This window comes from Loxodonta africana, chromosome 11, assembly GCF_030014295.1.
Source record: "Loxodonta africana isolate mLoxAfr1 chromosome 11, mLoxAfr1.hap2, whole genome shotgun sequence".
NCBI lineage: Eukaryota > Metazoa > Chordata > Mammalia > Proboscidea > Elephantidae > Loxodonta > Loxodonta africana.
The window spans coordinates 13551855-13573800 of record NC_087352.1 but is presented as its reverse complement, the minus strand read 5'-3'; the positions used below and the strand labels follow the sequence as shown (position 1 = coordinate 13573800).

The following is a 21946-nucleotide window of genomic DNA, read 5'->3' as shown; positions in this document are numbered from 1 at the left end:
CTAGTGACGGCAAGCATTTTTCATGTGCTCACTGGCCATTTGTATATTGCCTTTGGAGAAATGTCTACTCAGGTCCTTTGCCCACTCCCAAGCTTTAGTATATCCTGGGTGTGCCAAGCCAAAATTGAACAATATTACCTTGTAAATTTAGCCTGGAAGATTCCAAAACAAAGTGCAATGGGAGAGTAATTAGACCTGCCAGATAGTAAAGTGTAGTGAGAGTAACAAAATCCACCAGCTAAAGAAGAGAAAGGAAAATAAATCAATGAAACAGATTGGGAAGTCTGGAGATAAACTCAACTATGTGAGAATTTGTGATAAAAATGGGAAAAAATTCTGTGGCAAAAGAGAGATTATTCAGCAAATGGAAAGGAGCCCTGGTGGTGCAAAATGTTAAGTGGTTCACTGCTAAAGAAAAGGTTGACAACTTGAACTGACTCAGCAGCTCTACAGGAGAAAGATCTGGAGATTTCCTTCAATAAAGATGGTTGTTGTTAAGTGCCATCTAGTGGGCTTCTACTCATAGCGACCCTATAAGACAGAGTAGAAATGCCCTAAAAGGTTTCCAAGGAGTAGTGGATTTGAACTGCTGACTTTTTGGTTAGCAGCTGAGCTGTTAACCACTATGCCACCAGGGCTCCCACCCAAGGAAACTATGGGGCACTTTTACTCTGTCACAGATTTGCTATGAGTTGAAATTGACTGATGACATCCAACACAACAAACTTATTGTTTGGCAGAAACTATAAAGGGAGAAATCCAAGGAGAAAGGAGAAATGAAGTGAAGAAGGCAAACTGAAGAATACATAGAGAGAGGGAAAGATAGTGTGAACAGAGGAATAGAGAAAGGAAAGGAACTAAGGAAAAAACAGTGGGGAATAGAGAAAAGGGTGGACAGAGGAAAAAATCTACAACTACTGTGAAGTCAATTCCGACTCATGGTGACACCATGTGCTAGAGTAGAACTGCTCCACAGGGTTTTCTTGGCTTGTGGAGCTGCTGGGTAAGCTCAAATCATTTGTATCACTGAGGAACAATTACATTATAAGAAAATTAAAAGGCAAAGGACAAAAACTTACCTAAGTAATTTTAATTTATTTTTCCTTTATTACAGTCCTATATGTATCTATACGATGAAAGATTCATGCTCCCAGTGTAAAAGGCAAATAGAAAATTGGTATTGAATATATAAAATAAAATATAACAATATGTGAAACCAATAACAATATCTGTCTATTTAATGTTCTATAATAAAAGAGGATAAATTGAAATCTATAAAATTTAAGAAAATGTAATATTGGGCCAAGAATACCAGCCAACTGTTGACTGCAAAATAAATCCATACGGTCAATAAGCATTGAATAATCCTTGACTTAGGTTTATATAAAGGAAATGAAAATTGAACGACGATGACATGGTCATTTCACTCATGAACCTGAAAAACATAAGGCTTCCACAACTGTAAATCTTTATGGGAACAGACTGCCTGATCTTTCTCCTGTGGAGTGGCTGGTGGGTTTTGGTTGCTGACCTTTTTGGATTAGCAGCCGAGGGCTTTGTCTACTGTGCTATGAGGGCTCCTATTACAGGAATTTACAAGTCATCACAAAATGGAGTATAATTTTAACAAATCACAAAAGGGAGACTGTTTCACAGAAATTATGTCATAGTTCCAGGCACTATCATTGAGCAAGATTGAGTTGGGCCGCCCTAATTCCTGCAGTATCATCCTCAGCTCAGACAGCAACCCTCGGAGATTTCCCAGGTAGAGGAACTTTCTTGGATGCCCAGGAAACATTCCAGTGGGACTGGAAACATCCCCAGTCTGAACTTGCTCAGCCGGAGGGTGTGCCACAACAGGCCCTCCAAGACAGCCCTGGAGACTGGGTTTCCACTGAAGTTGAAGGTGCTGGGTAGGAGCAGTATTCCAGGGCAAGCGGGTTGGTGGTGAGCTGGGAGCTGGTGATCTCACACCCATCAAAGCTTGGGTAGTGAAAGGTTGCTGAGGTTCTTTCTAGCAGATCTTGGAGGATTTCAGTTTGATATCACTCAAATTCAGGTATCTTAAATGGGTGATGCTTGGGCACAAGGACAGGCATGTCAAATTGGACTCCAAAAGCAAGTAATTAGTTACTCAGATGGTCTCTGAGAGGGTCTTCAGGCACCTGTTCCAGGTGACACTTAATGAAGAGGACAGAGTCCAGGTGGTTTTGGCTTTTCCTATGTCCATCTCAGGTTCCATAATTTATTAATCCAGCCTGCAATTGCCCTTCCAGATTTTTGGAAGACTCTGAGAAGTACCAGGTCTTTATTCTCACTCCAAGCTGTGGATCTTCTGATGAACAGTGTTGAGGGCACCCCAGTTCAAGCCTAGGTCATCCACTGGCAGCCTCAGCAGATCCCCATCTTGGGAAAGTGTGAATTCTGTTCCTGTAGGCAGAGGTCCCAGCTTCTAATCCTGGGCTGGATCCCTGGAGCCAGGCAGTGGGTCAGGGTTGAGCCAACCCTCAGCAGGGAAGGCATATGCTGCCTCGGTGGCCATGGTGTAGAAGGTTTGGGTTGCTGTGTACAGCTGCCCCCCGAGCTGGGTGAGCACCTCGAGCTCCTCCCAGGTCAGCGGGGCCTGTGCCTGCTGGGCCCAAACCTGGGCCACATCCTGGTAAATGGCCTCAGACAGAGCCCGCAGGGAGGTTACCAGGCATCTCCGAAGTGGTGGTGGCTGGTCTCCTGGGGACCAGACTCTGGGGCGCTTCCTTCGCTTGGAATGCGTCTTCGAGTGTTTCCTATGGTGGGTACTCTGGTTCTCATCTCCAGCATCAGGACCCTTTTCATCCTTCTTTCTGGAGTTCAATGGAGAGATCCCTGTGGGGAAAGCATGTGGGTAAGGGCCTAACTGGTAACCAAAGAGGCGGCAGTATGAACCCACCCAGAGGCACCTTGGAAAAAAATGGCTGGTGATCAGCTTCCAAAAGGGTTACAGCTTTGAAAGCCTATGCCTCACAGTACTACTTTATTCATGTAGAATAACTATGAATTGGAATCAACTGAATAGCAACGGATCTTTTTTGTCTGTCCGCAAAATGAAACCCAACCAACAATGCATGACTCTGTATGCCCAACTCCACCTTTCCCTCCATCCTCCTTACAAAAAGCCCAAGTCCTTACCTTGCCTCTGGGTGCTGCTCTCACTTGGCTGAGAAGAGAGTGTCTTGCCTTTTCCTTCAAACAGTTTCTCCTCTTTATCTGAGCCTTTTTTCTTTTAAGGAGTGGGGCAGTGACTCCAGAGCAGGGGTGGTCAAGGCCTTGTACTGAAGCAGACTCTGGTTTGTGAAGTCCAAGTGACTGGGTGGGCTCCAGCTGTTCATGCTGATGAATCTACTCCTAAATGAATCCTGATCTGTGGTTGGCAGAGTGGTTTTGACCAGAACTCAGGGAGAGCTAAGGTGGTAACTTCAGTGCTCCAGGTTCTGGGTCCCTCCTTAGCTCCTCAGAAACCTTTATAGTCCTTTCTGGTCACACTCCTCCCCTTTCAACTCCAACTTGTAGAAGCTGGCAAGTCTCAGGTTCTTGGTTTAGACTTCAGGCTGGAGGCTTCTCCTGACTCAGGTAGTTGCAGGTGCCGATGAACCCAAGATGGGTACTTGTGATGGCAGAACGAAGGCTCATGTCTCAAGAAACAGAGGTCCAACTATGAGGGGCGGGACTCAGGATCCAGAGTGAAGGGAGCCTTGCTGGAACATCTGTGTATATACTGAAGGCAGACCATACCCCCAAGGAAATCCCCTTTCAACTGATTGGCTTCTCTTAGCAGATCTCATCAAGGATGTGATTACATTGTATTAGATCCCATCATGGGGGGGGATTATATTACATCAGATCTCATCACGTAGGTGGTTACATTGTTATGCCAAACTACATCATAATTGCTGAGCTGATAGCCAACGCAGCCAGGAGCTGCTTATCCATTAGCAAGCAAGACTGCTCCTCCTGGCCATTAGGAAACAAAACCTGAAGTGATAGTGATGGGTGTGGCTCAATTAGTAGCTGCTCAGGTCAAGCAGAACTTGCTCCCTCCTGTCCATTGTTCTCAAAGACTTTTGTAAGGTTCAGTCAAGTCAAACCCAATGTACTAGCCTACATGCCAAAAAAAGAAAGAAAGAAAGAAAATGCAACTTGCCTTACTGAGCCTATGCACCATGATAACCTACGCAGTCCGTGTTCTTATGTACTTCCTTGTGAGAGATGGTATAAAAGCTTCTGCCTGCCTTCATTCGGGAGTTCGATTTGAGGTATACACATCCTTGCTCCTTGCCTGCATACTTGCAATAAATGCTCTTCCTTCCTCTTCACATTGGTTTCTCTTTATTGACGAGAAGCTGCATTGAGCAGGAACAGCCTTGGGTAATAAAATCAGGAACAACCATGATCCAGCCAAGTTGACACACAACCTTAACATCACAGTTCCCTCAGTGGAAGCTTAGTTCATCAAATGAAAGCCTCATTTGTTCCCTGTCCTGGAAAGTAATGGACCTGGCTAGTGTGAACAGGTCCCAGGAGCCACTCACTTTCCCCTCCTGGATACAGCCTAGCTGCACCGTTTTCAAGATCTTGCAAATACATAGGAGTGGCATATCAACAAACTCCAGCTTCCTACAGCACAAGGGATGCAGACCTCTTCTCTGCTTGACCATCTTAATGAGGAAGGTGAGGAATTCATTCACATGTGGATGGCTTTAAGAGAAATGTATTCTCTCACAGTTTAGGAGGCTACAAGTCCAGATTCAGGGTGCCAGCTACACGGTAAGGCTCTCTGCCTGTCACCTCTGGGGATAAGGTCCTCACCATCGATCCTTCCCTGGGTCCAAGAGTTTCTCAGAGAAGGGACTCCGGGTCAAAAGAATTAACTCAGGATACAACCTAATCCAGTAGTTGAGTCCTGCCTCATTAAAATAACTGCCTCTAATCCCACCTCATTAACATCTTGGAGGGTAGGATTTACAAAACAAAGTATAATCACATCGTATCACAAAATAGAGGACAACCAAGCAAGCCTGGGAATCATGGCCTAGCCAAGTTGACACATATTTTGGGGGTAGCAGGGGAGGAGACACAATTCGATCCATGACAAGGACTTAATGGATTTTGAAGATGAAAGAAATGTTGAAGAATAAAGACATAATGAGGAAGAGGAAGGAGAAAATAGTGAAAAGATTAGCTGGAGTGTTTCCTCAACTAAATTGGGGACTTCATATGCTCGAAAATGTGGACCCAAATGTTTGTGAATTCTGCCTATCGACTGTAGCAAATTCAGGAAAGAGTGAGATGTTTCAGTGAAATAAATGTAGGGAAAAAAAGGATCATACGGAAAACTCTCACTAATTTTCTGACTAGAAACAGCATGACCATTCCCAGGGATAATCCAGGTGATCCTGAACCTTCCACAAGTGGGGTTATTTGAAATGGTGATGACATTTCTGGTCAGCAAATGAGAAAAAAATTAGGGAGCTACTGAGCCCATCGTATGATGAACTAGGCTTGACCAGAGGGGACTGTGATGGTTAAGTTGGTGTGTGAACTTAGCTGGGCCGTGATTGTCAGTGATTTGATAGATAGGTTGTAGTTTGGCAGTTATGTAATAATGCAACGACCTCCATGATGAGATCTAGTATAAGGCAATCTCCTCCATGATGAGATACAATATGAGGTAACCACTTCTGTGATGAGATCTGCCATGAGCAGCCGATCAGTTGAAAGGGGGATTTGTTGCGGGGGGGGGGGGGTTAAATACCAGGATGTTCCTGCAAGGATCTTTTCACTCAGGATCCTGCAACCAGCTCCTCACCACCTCACCTCTGGTTCTTGGAACTTGAGCCAGCTGTCTGTGGTCTTACCTGCTGATGTTGGATTCCTTGGCCTCTAAAGCCAGTGAGCCAGTTGCAGTGATCTGTTCTGCAGATCTTGGGTTCATCAGCCCTTGCAGCTACATGAATCAGGAGAATCCTCCAGCCAGACATCTGACCCATGAGTTTGGGACTTCCCATACCCTACAACCATGAATTGAAACAAGGGAGAGTGTGACCAGAAAGGTCTCCAAAGCCTTCTAAGGAATTAAGGAAGGACCGAGAACATGGAGTGCTGGAGTCATGACGTTTGTTCTCCGTGAAGCCTTAGAAGACCCACACCGCCAAACACAGATCAGGATTGCTTTTGGAACAGATACCAGCATGAACAGCTGAGGCCCACCGAGGCTCTTGGACCTTGCAAACCAGAGCCTGCTGCGGAACAAAACCTTGGGCATTGCCTCTCTGGAGTCACTGCCGGCAGAACTCTTCCTGCCCTTGTTCCTGGAGGCTGTTGCTGGGAGACACAGCGAGACTCTGAAGGCAATGGTGCGGGCCTGGCCCTTCAGCCACCTTGCCCTGGGGGCTCTGATGAAGGCTCAGCAGCCTCAGCAGGACATCTTAAAAGCTGCGCTGGATGGGCTCGATGACCTGCTTGCCCAGAACATCCGCCCCAGAAGATGGAAACTGCAAGTGCTGGATTTACGGCTGAATGTTAATACCAACTTCTGGGACATAGCGCCTAGAACCTGGGACTAGTCCTCCGTGGGCTCGTTCGAGGAGCCGGAGTCCGCCCAGCTTAAGACGAAGAGGCCAAAAGTGGACAACTCAACGAAGGAGAAGAAACAGCTCTTGGCCCCTGTGCAGGTGCTGCTAGAAGACTTTTGTCTCCAGAAAGCCACCCCCGATGAATTCTTCACCTTCCTCATGAAGAGGGTCAAGCAGGGAAAAGGTCTGCCACAGCTGTGCTGTAGGAAGCTGGAGTTTCTTGATATGCCACTCGGACACATTCAGAAGATCCTGAGAATGGTGCAGCTGGACTGTATCCATGAGGTGGAAGTGAATGGCCACTGGGACCTGCTCACCCTGGCCAGCTTTGCTCCTCACCTGAGCCAAATGGTGAATGTGAGCAGACTGCGTGTCTCTCACATCATGACCATCTCCTTCATTCCCTGGGCGACGGAGGAAGTGGAGAAGCTACTTTCCCAATTTAGCGCTCAGTTGCTCAGTCTGCACCAGCTCCAGAAGCTCCACCTGGACTCTGTCTTCTTCCTGGAAGGCCGCCTAGACCAGGTGCTCAGGTGCCTGAAGAGCCCTTTGGTGACCCTCTCGCTGACTAATTGCTTGCTTTTGGAGTCCGACTTGACCTACCTGGCGTCCTGCCTGAACACCAGCCACCTAAGGTACCTGAATTTGAGTGAGGTCAACATGATGGCCTTAAGTCCCGAGTTCCTCCAAGTTGTGCTAGAGAGAGCCTCAGCCACCCTCCACCGCCTGGCATTAGATGGGTGCGGGATCAGGGACTCCCAGCTCATGTCCATCTTGCCTGCTCTGGCCCACTGCTCCCAGCTCCCCAGCTGTAGCTTCCGTGGAAAACTAGTCTCTGTGGTGGCCGTGGAGAGCCTGCTGCGGCACACAGTCCTGCTGAGCAGGTTCAGACTCAAACTTTTTCCTGTTCCTCAGGAGTGCTATGTGGGCCTCCAAGGCACCGTCGACCTGGGCAATCTTCGATGCTCTCTGGCCGAGCTGAGACTGATACTGCAGGCCTTAGGGCGGCCCAATTCGGTCTTATTGTTCAGCGACAGCACCTGTACCTATGATGTGATTCTTCTCTATTCTGTGACCTGATGTAATTAAAAAAATTTTTTTTTTATTTTGTCTTGAAAGTTTATAATTCAAGTCAGTCTCATACAAAAATTTATATACACCTTGCTATATACTCCTAGTTGCTCTCCGCCTAAGGAGACAGCACACTCCTTCTGTTCACCCTCTATTTTCATGTCCATTCACCCAGCTTCTGACTCCCTTTGCCTTTTCATCTCCCCTCCAGGCAGGAGCTGTGCACATATTCTCAAATGTCTGCTTGATCCAAGAAACTCACTCCTCACCAGTATCATTTTCTATCCTATAGCCCAGTCCAATCTCTGTCTGAAGAGTTGGCTTTGGGAATGGTTCCTGTCTTGGGCTAACAGAAGGTCTGGGAACCATGACCTCCGGGGTCCTTCTCGTCTCAGTCAGACCATTAAGTCTGGTCGTTTATGAGAATTTGAGTTCTGCAACCTACTGTTCTCTTGCTCCCTCAGGGGTTCTTTGTTGTGTTCCCTGTCAGGGCAGTCATCGGTTGCAGCTGGGCACCATCTAGTTCTTTTGGTCTTAGGCTGATGCAGTCTCTGGTTTATGTGGCCCTTTCTGTCTCAGGCTCATAATTACCTTGTGTCTTTAGTGTTCTTTGTTTGCCTTTGCTCCAGGTAGGCTGAGACCAATTCATGAATCTTAGATGGCCTCTTGATATCGTTTAAGACCCTAGACGCCACTCTCCAAAGTGGGATGCAGAATACTTTCTTAATAGATTTTATTATGCCAATTGACCTATATGTACCCTGAAACCATGGTCCCCAGCTGTTGTAATTTTTAATTGTACTTTAGATGAAGGCTTACACAGCAATCATGTTTCTCATTAACCAATTAATACACATATTGTTTTGTGACATTTATTGCCAACCCCACAACGTGTCAACACTCTCCCTTTCTCCACTTTGGGTATCCTGTTACCAGCTCTCCTGTCACCTCCTGCTTCTCATCTTTGCCCCTGAGCTGGTGTGCACATTTAGTCTCCTTTTGTTTGATGGGCTTGTCTAATCTTTGGCTGAAGGGTGACTTCAGGAGTGACCTCAGTACTGAGTTTAAAGGGTGTCCGGGGCCACATCTCAGGGTTGGTCCAACCTTGTAGGCTAGAAGTCCGAATTCAGGGCACCAGCTCCAGGGGAAGGCTTTCTCTCTCTGTTGGCTCTGGAGGAAGGTCCTTGTCATCAATTTTCCATTAGCCTGGGAGTTTTTCCTTGGAGGAACCCTTGGTCTAAAGGACACACTCTGCTCCCGGCTCTGCTTTCTTGCTGCTATGAGGTCTCTGACTCCCTGCTCGTTTGTTCCTCCTTTCATCTGTTATAAGATAAAATGTGATGCAGGCCACTCCCCAGGGAAACTCCCTTTACATTGGATCAGGGATGTGATCTCAGAAAGGCTTTTACATGCCACCCTAATCCTCCTCAACATGGCCCAATGCTGCTTTGTTAACCATGGGCAGAGATTAGGATTTACAACACACAGAAAAATGTACATCAATCACAAAATAGAGAACACCATACTGGGAATCATGATCTAGCCGAATTGATACACATATTTTGGGGGGACAAAATTCAATCCATGACACTCTGTTATGCCAGTTGAGCTACATGTCCCCCGAGACCATGGTTCCCAGCCCAGTCATTCGTCCCCTCGGGGAGGTTGGATGTATCTATGAATCATCTATGACGTTGCCTTGATGAAGTTGTGCTGACCTCCCCAGTATTGTGTACTGTCTCCAAAATAAACTGATCAAAAACCAAACCTGTAGTTGTCAAGTGGTTTCTAACTCATCACAACCGTATATGACAGGGTAGAACTGCCTCATACTGTTTCCAAGGAGCAGCTGGTGGATTTGAACTGGCAACCATTTTGTTAGCAGCCGAGATCTTAACCACTGCACCAAGACGGTTCCATCATGTACGGTCATACCCTTCACTGAAGCTACCACTTAATTCTTGTCTAGTTAGTGTTTTTCCCTTCCCACACATCACCTGCTTAGAAGATTGCTTCTTTCTGTTGGTAAACTTTCTCATGAGTTTTTACATAGTGGTTTCTTACTGTATTTATCCTCTTGTGATTGATTTATTTCACTCAGCATAATGCCTTCCAGATTCATCCATGTTGTAAGATGTTTTGAGGATGCATCATTGTTCTTTACTCTTGTGTAGTGTTCCGCTGCATGTAGGTACCATAGTTTGTTCATCCCTTCATCTTTTGATGGGCACTTAGATGTGGTCTTTTGACATGAATTTGAGTTCTGCTCCGCACTTTTCTCCTGCTCCATCAGGGACTCAATGTTGTGTTCTCTGTCAGGGTGGTCATTGATGGTAGCTGGGAATCATCTAGTTCTTCTGGTCTCAGGCTGATGGAGACTGCGTTTTATGTGGCCCTTTTGTGTCTTTTTTTTGTGTGTGTGTCTTGGGCTAATATTTCCCTTCTGTCTTTTGTGTTCTTCATTATCCTTTGTGTCAAGTGGGTTGGGACCAATTGATGTATCCCAGATGGCCGCTTTCCAGATGCTAATCACCAGAGTGGGATAAGGAATATTTTCTTAATAAACTTTGTTATGCCAATTGACTCAGATGTCTCCCGAAATCATGGTCCCCAGCCCTCAGCCCCAGCTACTCTGTCCCTGGAAGTGTTTGGTTGTCCTCAGGAAACGTCTCAGCTTTTGCTTCGGTCCAGTTGTGCTGACTTTCCCGTGGATTATGTGTCGTCTTTCCCTTCACCTAAGATTATTCTTGTCTACTATCTAGTTAGCGATTTCCTCTCCCCCACCCTCCCCACCCTCATAACCATCAAAGAGTGCTCTTTTCTGTGTTTCAACCTTTTCTTGAGCTCTTCTAATAGTGGTTTCATACACTATTTGTCTTTTGTGACTGACATTTCACTCAGCATAATGTCTTCCAGATTCATCATCACTGTGCTTTATCATTGCATAGTATTCCCTTGTGTGTATGTACTATAATTCATTTGTCCATTCATCTGTTGATGGGCACTTAGGGTGTTTCTGTCTTTTTGCTATCGTGAAAAATGGTTCAGTGAACATGGGTGTGTACCTGTCTATTCGTGTGACAGTTCTTATTTCTCTAGGATATATTGCTCGGAGTGGGATTGCTGCATTGTGTGATATTTCTATGTCTAGCTTTTGAAGGAGGTGTCATATTGATTTCCAAAATGGTGGTACCATTTTACATTCCCACCAGCAGTGCAGAAGAATCCAAGCTCCCCACAGCCTCTCCAAAATTGGTTATTTTCTGCCTTTTGAAAAGAAGTTCCTGCTAGTAAAACAACAACGACAAAAGGCTTGGTGTGAAGAGCAAGAAGGAATGCATGCCCAGCTGTCAGCACAGTGCTAGACAAGGGGAAGCACAGGGGGAGGGTAAAAAGCCAGTTGCGATTGAGTTGATTCTGACTCAGGCAACCCCATGTATATCACAGTTGATCTGTGCTCCATAGAGTTTGAATGGGTGGTTTTTGGGAATTAGATAGCCAGACCTTCCTTCTGAGGAAAGCAACACATAAGGAGGGATCATTCTTGAGGCACCAACCTTGTGGAGGAGGAATGATGGCTCTACACCGATCACTAACAGCTTCTAATGTATTTTAGTATAACCCTCACTGAATACGGTCATTATCTTTGGTCCAAGCAGCCATGGAATCTGACTTTTGTGACCCTTACAACTGTAAAACAGAAATTAATCACCCTTGAAATCTGCTGGAGGGGAATCGCCGAGAAATTTTCACGATTGGCATAAACCTGTTTCCCTTGAGTCAATTCTGACTCCTAGAGACCCTGTAGAACAGTTTTTTCCAGAAAAGTTGTGTGCATGTGATGAGCTTGAGGGAGTTGAGTAAACTTGCTCCAAGCATTAGATGGGCATAATATGGTGGAAGAGATAGGGGGAAAAATTGTCCATCTGGCAAGGATGCTGAATTTACCGCTTGATTTTGCCGATGTAGAAAGGCTTATAGATCACGATGAAGGGAAATTGGCCAATCAGAACACTCTCAGTTATCTAGTGCTTCTAAAAAAGAAAAATCACAAGTGGATGGCTTTAAGAGAAACATATTCTCTCACAGTATAGAAGGGTACAAGTCCAAATTCAGGGTGCCAGCTTCTGGGGAAGGCTCTCTGTCTCTATCAGCACTTGGTATAAACTCTTCCTCAGTGATCTTCCCCTGGGTCTAGGAGTTTCTCAGAGAAGGGGCTCCGGGTCAAAAGAGATTGACTCCGGATACAAGATAATCCAGTAGATGAGTCCTGCCTCATTAAAATAACTGCCTCTAATCCCACCTCATTAACATCTTGGAGGGTAGGATTTACAAAACACAGTATCATAACATTCGATCCCAAAATGGACAAGCACACAATTCTGGGAATCCTGGCCTAGCCAAGTTGACACATACAGTTGGGGGTAGGGGGCAGAAATTTGATCCATGATAAGGACTTAATGGATTTTGAAGATGAAAGAAATGTTAAAGAAGAAAGACCTAATGAGAAAGAGGAAGGAGATAAATTATCAAAACATTTTAGAGTGAAGGTTTAGCTGGAGTGTTTCCTCAACTAAAACGGGGGCTGCATGTGCTAGAAAAGGTGGACCCAAATGTTGATCAATTTGATACCATTGATAGATTCAGGAAGCAGTGAGATGTTTTCATGAAATATATGTAGGAAAAAAAAGGAACATATGGAAAACTCTCACTAATTTTCTGACTAGAAACCCCATGAGCATTCCCAGGGATAATACAGATGATCGTGAAGCTTCTACAAGTTCAAACGGTGATGGCTTTTCTAGTCTGAAAATGAGTGAGAAGAAAAATTAGGGAACTGCTAAGGCCATCATATGAAGGTCTAGGCTTGACCGGGGTGGGGGGTGGGGAAGTATTATGGGTAAGGTGGTGTGTGAACTTAGCTGGGCCATGATTCTCAGTGGTTTGGTAGATAGTTTGTGGCTTGGCAGTTATGTAATAATGCAATGATCTCCATGATGAGATCTAATATTACATAATGACTTCCATGATGAGATCTGCCATGAGCAGCCAATCTGTTGAAAGGGGGATTTGTTGGGTGTGTGTGTGTGGCCTGCCTCCAATATATAGGGCGCTGTTCCTACAAGGCTGTCTTCACTCAGGATCCTGCATCCAGCTCCTGGCCAACTGACCTCCGGTTCTTGGCACATGAGACAGCCACCATCAGCTTCACCTGCTGATGTTGCAGTGGTCTGGTCAGCAGATCTGAGGTTCTTCAGCCTCTGCAGCTATGTGAATTAGGAGAAGCCTCCAGCCTGACATCTGACCCATGAATTGGGGGCTTACCAGGCCCTACAACTCTGAGTTGAAACAAGGGAGAGTGTGACCAGGAAGTCTTCTAAAGTTTTCTGAGGAACTAAGGAGGGACCTAGCAACATCATGATAAATAGAGAAAAGATCGAAGTTGTCAAGGATTTCAATTTACTTGGATCCACAATCAAAAGCCATAGAAGCAGTAGTCAAGAAATCAAAGGACACGTTGCATTGAGTAAATCTGTTGCAAAGGACCTCTTCAAAGTGTTGAAGAGCAAAGATGTCAGCTTGAAGACAAAGATGCGCCTGACTCGAGCCATGGTATTTTCAATAGCATAGTATGCATGTGAAAGCTGGACAATGAACAAGGAAGACTGAAGAACTGACACCTTTGAATTGTGGTGTTGGTGAAGAATATTGAGTATACCATGGACTGCCAAAAGAACGAACAAATCTGTCTTGGAAGAAGTACAACAAAAATGCCCCTTAGAAGCAAGGATGGCGAGACTGCATCTTACATACTTTGGACATGTCAGGAGGGATCAGTCCCTGGGGAAGGACATCATGCTTGGTAAAGTGCTGGGTCAACGATGTGCATTGACACAGCGGCTGCAACAAGAGCTCAAGCATAACAACGATTGTAAGGATGGTGCAGGACCAGGCAGTGTTTCATTTTGTTGTGCATACGGTCACTATGAGTCCGAACTGACTCAATGGCACCTAAGAACAAAAAAATGCACAATTCAATGGTCTTTAGTATATTCAGAGAGTTGTGCAAACATCACCACAACTGTAGAACACTTTCACAAGAAATCCTATATGTATTAGTAGTCAGCCCACCCCGCCCCACCACTACTCCCCCCCTCCCCACTCCCTGCAGCAACTCCCATCCACTTATCTACTTTCTGTGTCTATAGTTTTTCCTATTCTGGAATATTTCAAGTAAATGGAATCAGACAGTATGTGGTCGTTTGTGTCTACTCTCTTTCCCTCAACTTTTTTGAGTTTCATCCATGTTATAGTGTGTATCAGTGCTTCACTTCATTTTATACTTGAATAATATCCCATAGTATGGGTATACCACATTTTGTTTATCCTTTCTTCAGCTGGTGGACATTTGTGTTGTTTCCACTTTTTCGCTATTATGAACAGTGCTGCTATACACGTTCTTGTCCTAGATTTTGTGTGGACATGCGCTTTCATTTCTCTTTGGCGTACACCTAGAAGTGGAATTGCTGGGTTATATGGTAACTCTACATTTAACCATTCAAGAACTACCAAACTTTTCCATAGCAGCTGCATCATTTTATATTCCTGATAACAGTGTATGAGTGTTCCAATTTGTCCACATCCTTGCCTACACTTGTTACTATCTGACTGTTTTTACTATTTTTTTTTTGTATTGTGTTTTACAGAGCAAATTAGCATCTCCTTAAACAATTACTACATATATTGTTTTGTGACATTACTTGCCAACCCCAAGAAACGTCAATGCTTTCCTCTTCTCAACTTTGGTTTCCCCATTTCCATTTGTCCAGCTTCTGTCTCCTCCTGCTTTCTTCTCCTTGCCCCTGGGCCGGTGTGCCCATTTAGTCTTGTATACATGTTATTGCCACGAGTGTTATTGCTATGTGTGTTAATCTTTAGCTGAAGGGTGAACCTCAGGAGTGACTTCAGTACTGAGTTAAAAGGGTGTCCAGGGGCCATACTCTCAGGGTTTCTCCAGTCTCTGTTAGACCAGTAAGTCTGGTCTTTTTTTGTGAGTTTGAATTTTTCTCCAGCTCTGTCTGGGACCCTCTACTCTGATCGTTGTCACAGCAGTCAGTGATGGTAACTTGACACCACCACTGAGTAGCTGAGTCCAGTTATGCTGGACTCAGTCTAGTGGATGTTGTGGTAATGTGGTCCATTAGTCCTTTTGACTAATCTTTCCCTTGTGGTTTTGATTTTCTTCATTCTCCCTTGCTGCAGGCAGGGTGTGACCAGTGGAATATCTTAGATGGCTGCTCACAAGCTTTTAAGACTCCAGACTGTACCCACCAAAGTAGGATATGGAATTTTTTCTTTATAATATTATATGACTCTTTAATTATAGCCATCCTAGTGAAGTGGTATCTTATCCTGGTTTTGATTTGCATGTCACTGATAGCTAATAACGTCAAATATCTTTTCATGCACTCACTAGCCATTTGTATATCTTTGGAGGAATGTCTATTCAGATTCTTTACCCACTCCCAAGCTTTTAGCATATGCTGGGTGTACCAAATCAGGATGGAAAAATATAACCTTGTAAATTTAGCCAGAGAGATTCTAAAATGAAGTGAAATGGCAAAGTCATTAGACGTGCAATGATAATAATTCAAAGATTTTCATAACAGGAAAAGAAATCAAGGAAACAGGATGGCAGGCCCAGAGATAAACTCAACTACACATGAGAATTTATGATAAGATTGGGAAAAAATTCTGTTGCAAAAGACAGGTTATTTAGCAAAGATCAGAAGTTCTGATCACACAAAAGATTAAGCACTTGGATGCTAACCAAAAGTTTCACAGTTGGAACCCACACAGTTGCTCTACAGGAGAAAGATCTGACCACCAGCTTCTATAAAGTTTACAGCCAAGGAAACCCTATGGGGCAGTTCTACTTTGCCACATGGGTTGCCGTTGTTATTGTTAGATGCTGTTGAGTCAGTTCTGACTCATAGTGACACAATGCACAAGAGAACGAAACACTGCCCGGTCCCTGGGTTGCTATGACTCAAAACTCACTCAACAGCACCCAAGAGAGGATGCTGTCTTCTTCCTGGAACGCCGCCTAGACCAGGTGCTCAGGTGCCTGAAGAGCCCTTTGGTGACCCTCTCGCTGACTAATTGCTTGCTTTTGGAGTCTGACTTGACCCACCTGGCGTCCTGCCTGAACACCAGCCACCTAAGGTACCTGAATTTGAGTGAGGTCAACATGATGGCCTTAAGTCCCGAGTTCCTCCAAGTTGTGCTAGAGAGAGCCTCAGCCACCCTCCACCGCCTGGCATTAGATGGGTGCGGGATCAGGGACTCCCAGCTCATGTCCATCCTGCCTGCTCTGGGCCACTGCTCCCAGCTCACCAGCTTCAGCTTCCGTGGAAACCCAGTCTCCGTGGCGGCCCTGCAGAGCCTGCTGCGGCACACCGTCCTGCTGAGCAGGTTCAGACTCGGACTTTTTCCTGTCCCTCTGGAGTGCTATGTGGGCCTCCAAGGCACCGTCGACCTGGCAAGCTGCGACGGTCTCTGGCCGAGCTGAGACTGATACTGCAGGACTTAGGGCGGCCCAATTCGGTCTTATTGTTCAGCGACAGCGCCTGGACCTATGATGTGATTCTCCTCTATTGCGTGGCCTGATGTCATTCTCACTTGTGCTTTAGACGAGGGCTTGCAGGGCGGATGTGTTTCTCACTAAAGAATTCGTACACATATTGTGCTGTGACATTTATCGCCAAGCCCATAGCACGTCAACACTCTCCCTTTCTCCACCTTGGGTATCCCTTTACCGGCTCCTGTCACCCCTGCCTTCTCATTCGTGCCCCTGGACTGGTGTGCCCATTTGGTCTCCTTTTGTTTGAGGGTCAGTGGAATCTTTGGCTGAGGGGTGAACTTCGGGAGTGACTTCCATAGTAAGTTGAAAGGGTGTCCGGGGGCCATCGTCTCGGGGTTGTTCCAGCCTAGTAGCCTTGAAGTCCAAATTCAGGGCACCAGCTCCGGGGAAGGCTTTCTCCCTCTGTTGGCTCTGGAGGAAGGTCCTTGTCATCAATCCTCCCTTGGCCTGGGAGTTTGTCCGTGCAGGAAGCCCGGGTCCAAAGCACACGCTCTCTTCCCAGCGCTGCTTTCTTGGTGCTGTGACGTCCCCGGCTCTCTGCTCGCTCGTCTCTCCTTTCATCTCTTGGAAGAGAAAAGGTGACGCAGGCCTTCCCCAGGGAACCTCTCTTTCCATTGGGATCAGGATGTGATCTCAGAAAGGGTTTTATATCCCACCCTAAGCCTCCTCAGCAGGGCCCAATGCTGCCTCGTTCAGCACGGGCAGACATTAGGATTTCCAACACATAGGCCAGTTGCATCAATCACAAAATGGAGGACAGCATGCTGGCAATCGTGGCCTAGGCAAAGTGATACACATATTCTAGGGGGACCAAAGTGAACCCCCGACACTCTGTTCTGCCCGTCGAGCTACATGTTCTTCGAGACCACGGTCCCCAGCTGTCAGCTCAGTCATTCCCTCCCTCAGGGAGTTTGGGTGTATCTAGGAATCATCCATGACCTTTCCTTGGTCAAGTTGTGCTGCTCTCCCCGGTAGTGTATCCAGCCTTCCAAACGAACAAGCAAAGAAACAGACAAACCCCCAACCAAACCCGTTGTTCTCGAGTGGTTTCCAAAACGAGGGAGCCACTGAGGGGCATGTAGGCTTGACAGGTGGGGAATGGTGATGGGTAATTTGGTGTGCGAACTTAGCTGTTCCCTTGTCCTGAGTGGTTCGGTCGATGGTTTGTAGTTTTGCAGTCATGTAATAGTACAATCATCTCCATGATGAGATCGAAGATTACGGACTGACTTCCGAGATGAGATCTGCCATGAGCAGCTGATCAGTTGACAGGAGAATTTAGAAAACATAGGCAAATTTTATCAGTCGCAAAATGGATGACAGCGTACTGGGAATTGTGGCCTAGCCAAAGTGGTACAGATGTTTTTTAGGGACCAAATTCGATCCATGACACTCTGCATTGCCAATTGAGCTACATGACCCCTGAGACCAATGTCTCCAACTGTCACACCAGTCATTTGTTTCTTCAGGGAGTTTGGATGTATCTATGCAGGATCCATGGCTTTCCTTGTCAAGTTGTGCTGCTCTCCCCAGTCTGTTGAGATATCACGTATGTCATTTCTTCTTCAGTTTATTTGCTTCCTCTCTTGTTTTTCTTTTGTCAGTTTGACCAGTCGTTTATGGATTTTGTTCATCTTTTCAAGGAACCAGCTTTTGTTCTCATTAACTCTTTCAGTTGTTTCTCTATTCATTATTACATTTAATTCCGTTCAAAGTTTTATTTGTTTTTTTTTTTTGTGGTGTTGCAGGGCCTGTTTTGGTGCTGTCTTTCTATTTTTTCATGTTGTAGGTTAATGTTTTGATTTTGTCCTTTTCTTCTTTTTGGATGTGTGCATTTATCTGTATAAATTGACCTTTGAGCACTGGTTTTGCTGTGTCCCAGAGTTCTGGTAGGATGTTCTTTCATTCTCATTTGATTTTGTGAATTTCTGTATTCCGTCCTTAATTTCTTCTATAACCCACTAGTTTTTGTTTTTCAGTTTTCCTGTAGTTGATTTTTTTTCCCTTGATTTTTCTGTTATTGATTTCTACTTTCATGGCTTTATGGTCAGAAAAGATATTTTGTAATACTTGGATGTTTTGGATTCTGTCAAGGCTTGCTTTATAGCCTAATACATGGTCTATCCTGGAGAATGTTCCATGTGAGTTGGGAAGAAAGCATACTTGGCTGCTGTTGGGTGGAGTTTTCTGGATATGCCGATGAGGTGAAGTTGGTTGATTGTGGCATTTAGATCTTCCGTGTCTTTATTGAGCTTCTTTCTGGATGTTCTGTCCTTCACCGAAAGTGGTGTGTTGAAGTCTCCTACTATGATTGTAGAGCTGTCTGTCTCACTTTTCAATGTTGTTAGAGTTTGTTTTATGTATTTGAAGGCCTGTCATTGGGTGCATAAGTATTTAATATGGTTATAGCTTCCCGGTATAAAAAAATAATATGTCCCTTTAATCATTATATAGTGTTCTTCCTTATCCTTTGTGGTAGATTTAGCTTTAACGTCTGTTTTGTCAGAAATTAATATTGCCATCCCTGATTTTTGTTGTTTGCTTGGCACATTTTTTTTTCATCTTTTGACCTTTAGTTTGTTTGTGTCTCTAAGTCTAAGGCATGTCTCTTCGAGGCAGCATATAGATGGATCATGTTTTTTAAATCCATTCTGCCACTCTCTGTCTCTTTATTGGTGCATTTAGTCCATTTACATTCAGCATAATTATGGATACATATGAGTTTAGTGCTGTCATTTTGATCTCTTTTTGTGTGTGTTGTTGACAGTTTCTTTTTCCCACTTAATTTTTTTGTGCCGAGTAGTTTATCTTTATATATTGTCCTTTCCTCTTATTTGTTGTTGTTGATTTTGTTTCTGCAGAGCCTCTATTTTTTTCTTGTTTTTTATTTTGATGTGTAGCATTGTTAGTCTCTTTTGTAGCTGCCTTTTCAAAAATATTTACCCTATTTTTCAAAGTTTAAACCTAACTTTTATTTCCTTATGTCGTATTGTCTTCCTCTCCATATGAAATATCTACTACTACATTTCTTAATCCCTCTTTATTGTTTTCATGTTGTCTTCTTTTACATAATGGCTTCACGGCTTCCCTGCTTTGAGCTTTTTTCATCTTGATTTATTTTTGTGATTCCCCTATCTGGGTTGATATCTGGTTGCCCTGTCCTGTATTCTAGTCTTGGGTCGATATCTGATATTACTGATTTTCTAACCAGAGAACTCCCTTTAGGATTTCTTGTAGCTTTGGTTTGGTTTTTACAAATTGCCTAAACTTCTGTTTATCTGAAAATGTCCTAATTTCGCCTTTATATTTGAGAAACAGTTTTTCCGGGTATACGATTCTTGGCTGCCAATTTTTTTTCCTTCAGTGCTGTATATAAGTCATCCCATTGCCTTCTTGCCTGCATGGTTTCTGCTGAGTAGTCTGAGCTTATTCCTATTACCTCTTCTTTGTAGGTGACTTTTCTTTTATCCCTAGCTGTTGTTAAAATTCTCTCTTTACCTTTGGTTTTGGCAAGTTTGATTATAATATGTCTTGGTGGCTTTCTTTTAAGATCTACCTTATGTGGAGTTTTATGAGCATCTTGGATAGATATCTTCGTATATTTCACGATATCGGGGAAGTTTTCTGCCAACAAATCTTCAAAATTCTCTCTGTATTTTCTGTTCTCCCTCCCCGTTCTGGTACTCCAAGCACTCATATGTTGTTTCTCTTGATAGAGTCCCACATGATTCTTAGGGTTTCTTCATTTTTTAAGTTCTTTTTTTACGATTTTTCTTCAAATATATTGGTGCCGAGTGTTTTATCTTCATACTCACTAACTCTGCCTTCCACTTCCACAATTCTGCACCTCTGACTTTCTATTGAGTTGTCTAATTCTGTAATTTTATTGTTAATCTTCTCGATTTCTGATTGCTGTCTCTCTATGGATTCTTGTAGCTTATTAAATTTTTCATCATGTTCTTGAATAACCTTTTTAATTTCTTCAACTACTTTCTCTGTGTGCTCCTTGGCTTGTTCTGTGTGTTGCCTGATCTCCTTCCTCATCTCGTTCCTGATGTCTTGAAGGGTTCTGTATATCAATTGTTTGTATTCTGCATCCGGTAATTCCAGGAAGGCACCTTCATTCTGAAAATCCTTGATTCTTTGTTCTGAGAGCTTGTTGAAGCGATCACGGTCAGCTTCTTTCTGTGATTTTATATTGGCTGTTGTCTCCGAGCCATCTATAAGTTATTTTATTAGTTTATTTTATGTTTGCTTACTGTATCCTAGCTTCTGGCTTTGTTTTGTTTTGATATGCCCAGATAGGTTGCTTGAGTGAGCTAGCTTGATTATTTTTGCCTTTGAAGTTCTAACGTCTTGTCACCAGAGGACTAGAGCTGTTATCAGATCTATGAACCTAGGAGTCCATTCATTTTTCTTGTATGGCTTCAGCTCAAGTGTCCAGGTGTTTGGTCATCAAGTGTGTGGTACAGGCTCTGTCCTACAGTCCTGGGTGGGGGGTTGATTGGTGTAGGTACCAGTATTTGATTGCAGCAGGAGGTTATGCTGTCAGCAATGCAGGGGGCTTACAACCATCCACCAAGTGTCTGTGAGGGAACGGCGTCCCTGTTCCCTTGAGTGCACAAGTGACTGGGTTCTGCAGATGGATCATGGGCCCCCATTGTTTTTGGTTGTAAGGACTGGGAAGTACCAGTTACCTTTGGATCCCTGTCATGGGTGGCTGGATGATGTGAGTAGTGCCACCAATCCTTAGGCACCTGATGTGGTAGTTGAGGGCCCTGTTTAATAGGCAAAGTGGTGTAAACCATCTAACACCCACCTCTCCACTGCACAGCTGAAACAGTTGAAGCCTGCCAACAGGGGCCTATTCTCCTGAAATAGTTCCACAGAGGTCTACTTGGGGGGAAAGGTATTCAAAGTCTGTGGACCATTTATGCCTGGACAGCAGCCACTTCTGTCCTGAGCTCCCCAGGTTAGTGGAGCCGTCAGATTATCTTTTCCCCTAATTGTGAATTTATTCCTTTTCCAGGCAGGGAGAATGGCTCAGGGTGCTCAGCAGAGCCTATCTCAGGCCCAGGGAAATCGATAGCCACTGAAGCTGGCTTGGGGGCAGGGAGCACAGTAAAATAAATGCAAGTACTTAGCTTTTGCCGAAAGCACCGCTCTTCTCTGGTTCTGGAGGTGTGAGTAGGCTGTGTGGCTGGCTGTTTCTCCCTGAGGAAACTACAGCTGAATGCTACCACCAGCCTGTCACGGTCACTCCCAGGAATGTTGCCTGAAGGTTCCCGGTGACTCAAGTCTGGCAACCTTCACTGCTTCTGAACAATCTCTCCCTCCCCCTGCCCCTCAGTCCATTTTATAACTTTGCCTTTTATGTTCAGGATCCGTAGCTTGTCATAAATATAATTGTTTCACTTGTTTGTTCAGGTTTTTCTTATAAAAGGGATCCCCGAAAGCATCTGACTACTCCACCATCTTGGCCCCCCTCAGCACTATATTTTTTAATTTCTTTATCTTTTCCCTTCTCCCTCCCACCTAGGCCATGAGCTGCCTTTGCACCTTCCTGAGGGGTCATGCCTAACCACCCAGTGAGAAAGGCATCAATTTGCCACCACCCCAATTC

General features: G+C 44.6%; 1 protein-coding gene across 1 annotated transcript; it reads left to right on the top strand.

Annotated features, from left to right (window-relative positions):
- The first annotated feature begins 6127 nt into the window (after positions 1 to 6127).
- On the top strand, positions 6128 to 7688 carry LOC100656760 (melanoma antigen preferentially expressed in tumors-like). Its single transcript, XM_064293159.1, has 3 exons — positions 6128 to 6148; positions 6270 to 6533; positions 6621 to 7688. The coding sequence occupies exons 1-3, from the start codon at positions 6128 to 6130 to the stop codon at positions 7686 to 7688; spliced, it is 1353 nt and encodes a 450-aa protein (XP_064149229.1).
- Positions 7689 to 21946: the final 14258 nt, after the last annotated feature.